The 10,770-nt window shown below is 43.7% G+C and overlaps 1 protein-coding gene across 1 annotated transcript; it reads left to right on the top strand.

Moving 5' to 3' along the window:
• The first annotated feature begins 8,162 nt into the window (after positions 1-8,162).
• LOC106961652 (keratin, type I cytoskeletal 13-like) lies at positions 8,163-10,497 on the top strand. Its single transcript, XM_015055535.1, has 7 exons — positions 8,163-8,627; positions 8,743-8,825; positions 8,944-9,100; positions 9,174-9,335; positions 9,453-9,578; positions 9,655-9,878; positions 10,293-10,497. The coding sequence occupies exons 1-7, from the start codon at positions 8,220-8,222 to the stop codon at positions 10,420-10,422; spliced, it is 1,290 nt and encodes a 429-aa protein (XP_014911021.1). The 5' UTR covers positions 8,163-8,219; the 3' UTR covers positions 10,423-10,497.
• The last annotated feature ends 273 nt before the right edge of the window (positions 10,498-10,770 follow it).

Raw genomic sequence — 10,770 nt, 5'->3', positions numbered from 1 at the left:
ACATTTTTTGAGTACTTTCTCCACCACTGGTCATTTCTGACCTCAGCTGCTCAGAGGGTGAAGATCTGATGAGTTTCCTGACCAAACATGAAGGTCCAGAACCTGGATTTATTATTTTATCCATATTTAACAACGTGACTTGGTTCTTCATCATGTTTAGTCAGATTATAAAACCACTGCTGAAGCTTCAGAGCTGCTTGTGGCTCCAGGCTCAGACAATCACTGCAATAACTGGACTGAGAAACTAAAGTCCAGTTAGAAACCTTCAGGTTCTGACCCGACTGGCTCTCCCTCCGCTCTGCTCAGAACGGAGCTGCTGACTTTACAGCCTGAGGCTTCAGGGGCTGCAGACGATTTTACAGGAAGACGGAGCGGCAGGTAAACATTTCCTTATAAGGTAAGAACAGGGAGACGCAGGAGGAGGAAGAGCAACGAGCTGCAGGTAGAACCAGAGAAACTGAACAGAATCCGGTTCTCACCCAAACATGGAACCATCAGAACTGTCCTGGTTCTGATGGTTCTGATGGACCTGGTGTGGAACTGACAGACGGCTTCAGTCTGACCTCCTGATTCCTGGTTGAATTTCTCTCCTCTGAAGTCAGATCCTGTGTGTTTGCAGGACAATCAGCTGTAATAATGATGACGATGATGATAATAATAGTAGGAATGAATTTTTAGTTGTGATTTGACAGCAGGAACAGATTCCAGTCCTGCTTTCCTCTGACCTTTGACCTGCTGCAGATTTGGCTCCATGGCGATGATGAGCCAGAGTAATTACAGAGTTTAACAGCCTGTTTGTTTCTCACGCTGCCTCTCTGCTGGGTGAAGTCGCTTTGTGTCAAACAGGAAAATCTCCTGGAAGGACGACATCCTTCCAGAACCTCCGCAGCTGGAGCCGGGTCCGATCCACAGAGGGGAAGGTTCAGGAACCAACAGAAAGAAGAACATCTTCGTGACGTTGGATGAAAACGATTCCACATTTTTAAAAATAAAAAAACTGAAAAGTGTGGCATGCATTTTTATTCTGTGAAACAACCTCTGGCTGAGTCCAGCTGTAGTTTTTTGTGTCTCTGTCAGTTTTGCCCACAGTCTGAACTTTGTTCCTGTTCTTTATCATCATACAGATCACAAAAAGTTTGATTTTCATTGGATTTAAGCTTAGGCTTTGACTAGGCCATTCTAACACATGACTATGAAACCATTGCATGTGTTGTTCTTATCCTCCATGTTTCAGCCGTTCCCACAGGTGGCTTCTCTTCTCTCTGCTGCGCAGGCTAAGAGGTGAGGTGAGTCAAACGAGCATCTGTTTATTAAATCTGTTTAATTAACTTTTATGATGTTCATGAAGAGAAATGAAATTCTTTGTGCGACTGACGTTGAAGCGTCTGAAGAGCGTTACAGTTAAAATGCCGACAGCAGCTGCAGTCAAATTCTCCTTCATTTGGCTCAGACACAAGGAAAAACCAATCTGCTGAAGCAGGAGGAGCGTTCACTGACACACAGACAGCACACCTGATTAACTTTATGCTCACAAACAAACAACTAACTAGTCACCTTGGTGGTCTGGCTGTTGACTCCCTGCTATGTGATAAATCTCTTCTCCCTTTAAACTCAACGTTTCAGACGTTTGTGGTGCAGGAGGAGAAATCCGTTTTCTTCTTCTCCTGTTTACTTCCACAGCGTTCCCATGGTTCCCATGTACAGACCCATCCGAGGCCGGCAGCGCTAACGATGAACTCAGCTCTGCTAACACGCTACATCAACATGGTATTTAGCAGAAGCTAATGCTAACGTGCTAAAGCAGGTGCAAACCTGATAAGTGTGAATACAGTCAATGACCAAACCTCCAGCGCAGATGTTGAACTTTATTCAACTGAAAGTTTATAAAATTAGAACTTTACAATTTATATGAAAAATGTATTTAGGGGATGATATGTTCTCTGAATATTTTCAATGTTAACAAAAGTGCTAAGCACAAAATTAGCTCCACTATTAGCGCATTAGCAGAAGTATCATGATTCAGTGGATCCGGTATTAAAGGATTCAGCGATTACAGCCACCAATAAAATACAGAAATCTGTAAATATAGAAGATCTCTTCAAAAAACTTCTAACTACCGAATAGTTCAAATACCAAATAAACCTTAACATGCAATAGGATGTTAGCACTGCAGCAGAAGCTAACGTCTGCAGTCATCATTATTTCTGCTTTTGGGGGTTCAGCTGCTTTTAATCGCCAGCCAATAGCGTGCCAGGCAGCACTGCTACCATTAATCGCTCACACATCCAATATGGCGACATTCAGAGTCTAGACATCATACAGTTTTACATTTTCAACAGTGAAATAATAACCTGCATCGTCTGCATACAGTTTGACTCTCATGTTTCCTCATCACCTCGCTGCCTTTCCCAAACCCTGAAACTAAAACATTTAAACTAACCGTCAAAAATAACTTCCAGATGTTTCCCTGAACTGCAGCTCAGATGTTCTGCTCCACGGGAAATAAAACGAGTTCATAAATCTGTTTGCTCGTTAAAGTAAGAAGCGACAGCTGAGTGACAATCTGGTTTATGAGGCTGAGTTATGAAACGAGAAGTTCTGAGGAATTCAGGAGCTACACCCTGAGGAGGAGGAGGAGGAGGGGAAGCTGTCTTCATCCGACTGACGACTAACATGCGACGGATCGTTGGTTTTGTGTTTGATTTGCAGGTTTTAGCTCAGAGCTGATCTAAAAAGTCAAACTTCTGTGTTTGCTCAGACAGAAAACCTGATTCCTCTGACTTTTCAGGATTTGTTGTTTTTGAAAAAGATCAAATTTTATTTGTATAGCACATTTCAGCAGCATTTCAAAGTGCTTTACATAATTAAAATAAAAACAGCATGTGACATTGAAAAACAGTGAGAAAGAGAAAGACATTTTGAAAAAGATTTATAAAGATAAAAGCATTAAAACCCCTTTTAGGACTTCAGTTAAATATCGTTTAACTGTCGTTTATCTGGGGCTCCAACCCTCTGGGACTTTAGTCAAAAACGCCGTTTGACAAGGACTCCAACCTCTAGGTTTTTAGTTGAAACGCCGTCAACTGGGACTCTAAACCCTGAAGGACTTTAGATGGAGATTCAAGTTACACTTAAAGTTTCAAAAACAAAGATTAGAGTTGCTCTGTAACTAAACTTATATTGTGTTAACTTTGGATTCAGTCAGTTTAACTCCCAGCACCTGGTTTCCCTCCAGAAACCAGAGTTAGCTTGGTAGCGTACTGGGACATCTCCGTTATTTCAGTCCTGATGTTCAGCTTTTACTGTGAAAGGAACTGCATGACCACTTCCTTCCAACATCCAGGGATGTCCAAACTTTTTGCACCAAGGGCCAAACTCCCAATGTTGAAAGTATTCAGGGGCCAAAATCTCCAACACTGCAGGATGAACTGCATGAGTGAGACCAGGAGTTACAGAGAAACAATAAAAACATGAGTTTTTATTCTGACATTCAGCTTCAACAGCTTTTATTTGAACAGAAATGCATATTTGTATTTCTGTGGTGAATAAAACATACCAGGTTTCCTGCAGGTTGAATTAAATGTTAGTAAATGTCAAAAAGGTAAAAACTCCTAAATGTTTCAGTGATATGTTGATGAAAATCATTTCATTCAGTCTGTAGACTGGAGCCAGAAGTGGCTGGTTTCTGCAGCTTATTGTTGCTGTCGCTTCATGTTTGGTTTGTCTGCAGAGGTGAGTCAAACGTTGCCATGACGACACACCTGAGGAAAGGTGGTTCCTCCCTGCCGCCTGCAGGCTCCCGTCCAGTCACAGCTGCACTGCTGCGTCTGTTCAGACTTGTTCAGAATGTAAAACTCCTGCATGCACATGAGAAATCATAAAACGGGAGCGAGCGCCGACTCCGTTTCTCTCTGATTTTATGATTTTTATTTCAGTTTAATCTGCGTTGGATTCCGGCTCAGTTCAGGTTTTAATTGGTTTCCTCTCATCTCCATAATATAAACCTTATATGATCACATATGACATAAAAATGTAAAGTCTTAACCAAATCCCACCAATAATTATCAGTGTTTTGTTGTTAAGAAAATATGAACAGCAAAAAATTATCTAAATATTTTTTAGTTTTAATTTCAGTTAACTTTAAAGAACATCTAATCTTAACTTGTCTGGAGTTTGGATTGCATACCATGTTTTAATCTGAGTATTTTTAATAACTGCGTAAGTATTTTCTGGTGCCGTTAATCTGCCAACTTCTTATTTTAATGTTTTTGTTTTTATGTTTAACATTGTGTAAATCTACATGCTCCGTCTTGCCTGCCTGTTCACCAGAATTCCTCCAGGTTATTCAGTTTGGAACCAATCAGAGATTTTCATAAAGCAAATTAAATTCATGAAGAAAAAAAAAGCTGCTTTTTCCTTCTTGTGAATTTTCTGCTGCAGAAACTCGAATCCAAGAAGCAGCAAAGTAAATCACTAAAGAGTAGGACGTGAGAGAAACATGATCCGAACATGGTTTGGGTTTAATGAGCTGCTGTCAGGACTGAACCAGGCAGGAAAGATAAAACCGATCAGTTTCACAGAAACCGGTTCTGCTGGATCCAAGCTCATCAGCCACTCAGGAACCAGAGTCCGGCACTGCACCGCAACAACGAAACACCTTCACACTTTAAAACATTCCCATTTAATTCAGCTCTTTCTGCAGGGCAGACCCACAACCTCTGCTAAAGAACTGGAGCTTAGCTATTGTTTAGCTTGTATGGAGGCTAACCACGGTTTCCATAGAAACTATGGTGATGGCACAGAGGCCTTTCCATCCTCACAGACCTGGAGCTCAGCAAACAGAAAGAAACCAGATATTTTTAAACAGATATTCATTTTACACTTGACAAATGATTTTCCCCACAAGATAAAAGATTAACTATGATTCCTGCGATGTGTGTGTGTGTGTGTGTGTGTGTGTGTGTGTTCTTGTTTATAGCGCATATGGAGGACCTCTTTCTCCATATTCACCAACATAGGGAGGCCACAAGTGGGGACCTTCTCCTGGTCGTCACTTCTATTAGTTAAGTTTAGAGGTGTGGTGTGAGTCAAGTTCTGGTTCTGGTTCTGGTTAGCCAAAATGTCTGGATCAGGGATAAATGCAGTTACTAAAATGAATGAAACTCAATACAAAGCCCTCCGTTTGTATACAAGTACAAAGACAATGATGTAAGACGGGAAAAACTTGCTGAAATAAAAAAAATATATGAATAAAAACTAGCTAATAAGGCAAAACTTTCTATTTAAGTTGGTGAGCAACTTAAATAGAAAAACTAAGTTGAAATTAGTTTTGAGAAGCTGAAGCTAAAGCAAACAGGAATCGTGTTGGTTTCAGGCTGACTGAGGTTTCAAGGAAAGAACTGGTGGATTTATTACAGTAACAGTGAGGCTTTGTGTTTTACATGCAGAGCATGAGATCCAGAAGCAGTGGGTAAGAATCTGCTTTAAATCTCTGAAAGTTCATAAATCATTTGCAGACAGAAGCGCAGGGCATTCTGGTTAAAAATAACCTAAGCTAACGTGCTAGCCTAGCGCTAGCAGCAGAAATGGCTCCTGGTCTCTAGCCGAAAGAGAAATCCTCCAACCGCTAAAATCCTCCATCTTGTTTCCATCTGGTGAAGAAGGAAGTTGCTCTCAGTGTCTTCAGAGGTTTTTGTGTCGTTTCCTTCAGTGGTTCTTGGTACAGCGCCACCACAGGCCAGGAGGGGAACAGGTTGGTTTGACTCAGGAGAGAGAGAACCGCAGCAGCTGGAGATGGAGCAGGTGGTGTAGTTCTGGTCCGGTACCGGACCAGAACTACACCACCTGCTCCATCGGGAGGCAAACAGCTTAAATCAATGTTTCTCCCACTCTGGAAACAATCCCTTTAAATACTGACCTAAGCAGATGTTTTCAGTTTACAGACATGTGGAACTACTTCCTGTTTTATCCCTAAATTTGATGAAAAATCTGAAAGGAAGCAGAAAACCTTGTGTATCCTTCCTGACTTGGTCTTCCTGAGGATCCTCAACGTTCAGGGGCTCATCAGCTCAGGTAAACCGTGGCGCTCCAAGTCCAAAACAAGGGTGTTTTCCGTGTTCCCGGCAGTTTTCCCTGCAGGCTGGGAGCACCACTTCAGTTGATGGGAACATATTCAGTTACACCCAAACCGTTGAAAAACATTTATGAAGAAATCATTAAAAGAGCAGGGAGAGCGGCGACTCGGTTGATCTGTGTGGGAACAAGTTCTGACAGAAACATCTGACTGCTGCCAAACTTCATTAAATCTGGCAGTTCTTAATGTTTTAGGCCTGAAACTGGAGGAGCTGTGGATCATTACCTGATTATTGGATCATTAACAGATCCATGTCCATTAAAGCTCCTCTGGGTAGTGAAATCTTCTTCTACAGGCTGTTTGGATGATCTGACTAATTACCAATGATTACATTTATCCTGAAGGAAGAACATCTTAAATTATCGCCTGGAAAGCATTCAGACAGAAAAAACGATCCGTCATTCAACTTCATGAAGAATGATCCAGCAGCTTCTACAGCCCACATCATCACCCCTCCACCACCATGCTGGGCGGCAGAATGATGGATGACCTTCCAGTTTGTTGCTGTTTGTCTCACATGTCGACTGGAACTGGAAGCCAGAGTAACGCCCAGAACCAGGAAGGCGTTCTGGATGTGGCTGATGTTTTATGGATTATTCTGGATTAGAGGATTTAAGATGAACTCTGTTTTCTCTGTGTGGATCAGCAGCTTGACTGAAGCCGAGTTAAGGTGGATCACAGTTTAAACTAACAAAGCTTTAAATCTCACTGGAAGCAGCCTGCAGCTACTGATAGCAAAGAGATCATAAAGGTAAATCGTTAAAGTCGGGACACTGATTAGCAACAAATGGCTCATATTTTCACCATGTTATTCATTCCTTTATAACTAAATATTTAGTTCTGAACTATTTCATATTTGCTCAGCAAATTACATATTCAGCTCCAAATTATTTAGTTTGATGCTAAGACTTTAGCTCTAAGCTAAATATTTTAGCAACCTAAATATTTAGGTTGAAACTCCAACATTTACGACTGAATGAATGAATAAAGTGGTGAAAACAGGTGGAAATTAAAATATCTGTCAGTTTGACACATTTTTCTGAAGGATTTAGAAGCTTTTTAGCTTTTGCTCTTGCAGCTCTTCTGACCCGCCGTCCAGCAGCCGATCTCTTCTCTCCGACTCCAATTAGCTGAAATGGCGCCATCTATAACCTTGGAGGAGAGAGGGGGGGGGCAGGCCAAGGAGGACTGAAGGATTTCATTGGATAAGCCCAAAGACTCTCACTAAAATCAACCAATCATGGTTAATAATTTTTTTGTTAATTTAAGCTGTCCCATCTGTATGTGTCGGTCCAGACGGTCAGTCCTCTCCTGGACAGAAGGACAAACTGAACAGTTTATTTCCTGCTCATACTGAGTTGCTCAGATTTACTTCATATGTTAACCTGCATTTATTTTCCCCCCTGGGTCAAAACACGACAATGAAAACTAAGCCCCCATTTTTTCTCCTACAACAGACTAAATAACACAAATTTTTGCTGTCAGTTTTTGACTGTAACTTTTGAAATGGCGCTTTATGAAGGCGTAGATAAAAGCAGCAGAACTGACAGATCAGAACATCTTTTAAAGCTGCACCTGTCCCACCTGGACCAACACCAAACCACTTTACTTTCAGAAACTGAGCGGCTCTGTGGAGCGGAATAATCCCTCACAGTCTCTGGTCCTTTGTTTCTACCTGACAGGAGATCATCCAGTCGCTCCTCTGCTGTTTACGGAGGATTAATGCTGACAGAAGTGGCCCAACCAGAGGGTTTATCTTTAAATCACTCTGGCACACAGGTCACTCCTTTCTTTCGAGCTGCACCTCGTCATTCCTGGAGTGGTTTGAGGTTAATGTTTTCCATGTCTGAACTGGCCCTTGCCTTTCATGTGAAATGAAAGTTGGCATGTTCTGATTCTGATAATTGTTGGCTCCTGCGTGTCTCAGACACACCTAAAGGACAGGTGTCTCCTCCCTGTTTGACTCCAGCTCTCCATCCTCCTCCTCCTCTGGAAGGCATCTAGACTATAAAACCCTGCTGCTCCCTCTCATCTCCACTCTCTCCTCTGCAGCTGAGGCTCCAGCACCTCCTGAACATCCATCACCATGAATAGCTTTTCCTCCAGATCCCTGGGTGGTTTCATGTCCGGCGGCGGGTACGGTGGCGGCCTCAGGATGTCCTCCGGCTCCTCTGCCATGTCCATGTACAGCGGCGGCCGCGGCAGTGCCGGTGGTGCCGGTGGTGGCGGAGCCTCCAGCTACGGCTTTAGCTTCAGTGGCGGCGCCGGTGGTGGAGCAGGCGGTGGTGATAGCATGAACATCTCTGCCAACGAGAAGGCCACCATGCAGAACCTGAACGACCGGCTGGCCTCCTACCTGGAGAAGGTCCGCAGCCTGGAGGCGGCCAACACCGAGCTGGAGAAGAAGATCAGGGAGTTCCTGGACAAGAAGGCCTCACCGTCTGCCAGAGACTACAGCGCCTACTATGCCACCATCGCAGATCTGCAGGGAAAGGTAGGATGAGTGATGCTGCAACTAACCAACCGTCTCCAGGTGAAGAAGTTCAGATAAAGATCTTCATCTGATTTTGGGTTAAAACCTTGTGTAACTGGACCTTCTTATCCCTCAGATCCAGAGAGCCACTGTAGACAACGGTGGAATCTACCTCGCCATCGACAACGCCAAGCTGGCCGCTGATGACTTCAAGATGAAGTAAGTCCACCGAGTTCAGGCTGAAACTGCTCTAACCAGACCTCCAGCATCACACCTGTTCCTGCTTCCTTTCACTACAAACCGGTCCAGAAACACTCTGTCTTAACGTCCCGTCCAGGTATGAGAACGAGCTGTCCATGCGTCAGTCGGTGGAGGCTGACATCGCCGGGCTGAAGAGGCTCCTGGACGAGCTGACCCTGGCCAGGTCTGACCTGGAGTTGCAGATCGAAGGCCTAAGGGAGGAGCTGATCTTCCTGAAGAAGAACCATGAGGAGGTGAGGGGGCTTTGATGGAGCGGAGTCAGAGCGACTCTGGACAGCTTCATGCAGCTGTAAATGGTGTCTGCAGGAGCTGATGGCCACGAAAACGCAGATGAGCGGCCAGGTGAATGTGGAGGTGGATGCAGCTCCAGGACAAGACCTGACCAAGATCATGGAGGAGATGAGGGAGCACTACGAGTCGGTCGCCACCAAGAACCGCAAAGAGCTGGAGGCCTGGTTCCAGACCCAGGTGAGGAGTCCGGTGCTCATCTCGACAGGCATTCCTCCTCTGAGATTCTCTGACTCTGCAAGTAGCGCCACCATGAGGCTGACTCTACTTTGTTCTTGATGTTTTTCCTCCATGCAGACAGAAAGCCTGAACAAAGAAGTTGCTGTCAACACAGAAACGATTCAGGTATCCAGGTCAGAGCTCACAGAGCTCAAACGGACGCTGCAGGCCCTGGAGATCGACCTGCAGTCACAACTCAGCATGGTGGGTGCAGCAACCGGCATGTATGATCCATCCAAGACAAACGTCAACTCAACCGTCTCCCTCCTGTCCCCAACAGAAAGCGGGTCTGGAAGGCACGCTGGCAGAAACTCAGAACCGCTACTCCATGCGGCTGGCGGGCTTCCAGAACCAGGTGTCGTCTCTGGAGGAGCAGCTGGGGCATCTGAGGGCCGATCTGGAGCGGCAGAGACAGGAGTACCAGATGCTGCTGGACATCAAGACCCGACTGGAGATGGAGATCGCAGAATACCGCCGCCTGCTGGACGGAGAGGGAGGCGGCAGGTGAGACATGTTCACCTGGAGAACGATCCTCCAATAACTGTCAGGAAATGATCAGTAAAATCTGATCAGACGGTTCTGAAAACCAGATAAATGCAGATTCCTTCCAGAAGATTCTGGAGAATCAGGAGGAAATAAATTCACATTTACTTCATAAACAACCTAAAGAACACAGAGAAATACCAGCATGTCATCTGCATAAATGAACTGAACTGGAATCACTATTTTAACCAGATTTTCTCCTAAAACACAATCTGAGCTCACTTCCTAAATTAAACCATGCATTCCTACATCGTTTTGAATTTTTTGGATCGAATATTTGTAAAACCAAATTTAATTTAAAAATAAATGTAAACATTAAATATATGTCTCTGTGCTTGATGCATCAATAAAACTTGTTCATTGTTTCATTTACAGCATCTCCTCCTCCAAGGCCTCCTCCTCCTCCTCCTCCACCTCCACCACCACCAAAACCAGGTACGTCGTTGTAGAGGAGGTGTTGGTGGACGGAAAGGTGGTGAGCACCTCCACACAGGATGCCCAGTGAGCCGGAGACAGCGCCCCCTGCTGCAGAAATGGAAACAACTAAAACCTGCTGATGCGCTTTAAAAATAAAATACTTAAAAAAATCCAGCTTGTTGTGTCTGTAATTCCTCTGAGCACCACCAGGGGAAGAATCAGGAACTTTTTGATTGTAAGAAAAATAAACGTGAGATTTTATTAATGATCAAATAAGTTTTAAAGTTTTAAAGGAGCTAAACCTTAATAAAAAAAGGTAAATTATTTTTCATTTTTCCCTTTGAGATTGATTGTGTTTACATTTAATTAAAATAAAATCACACATGCAGAAATTATGGAATAAATGATGGCAGATTTAAGAGCTTATTAGAAGAAA

Source organism: Poecilia latipinna, unplaced genomic scaffold (genome assembly GCF_001443285.1).
Source record: "Poecilia latipinna isolate Pla-1442-1.1 unplaced genomic scaffold, P_latipinna-1.0 Scaffold1319, whole genome shotgun sequence".
Classification (NCBI taxonomy): domain Eukaryota; kingdom Metazoa; phylum Chordata; class Actinopteri; order Cyprinodontiformes; family Poeciliidae; genus Poecilia; species Poecilia latipinna.
The sequence above is the reverse complement of the archived record's forward strand: the minus strand, read 5'-3'. Positions and strand labels throughout refer to the sequence as shown.

Coding starts and splice junctions, on each gene's coding strand:
- LOC106961652 (XM_015055535.1), top strand. CDS start 8,220: ATGAATAGCTTTTCCTCCAGATCCCTGGGTGGTTTCATGTCCGGCGGC. Junction 8,628..8,742: donor TCGCAGATCTGCAGGGAAAG/GTAGGATGAGTG, acceptor CTTATCCCTCAG/ATCCAGAGAGCCACTGTAGA. Junction 8,826..8,943: donor GCTGATGACTTCAAGATGAA/GTAAGTCCACCG, acceptor CGTCCCGTCCAG/GTATGAGAACGAGCTGTCCA.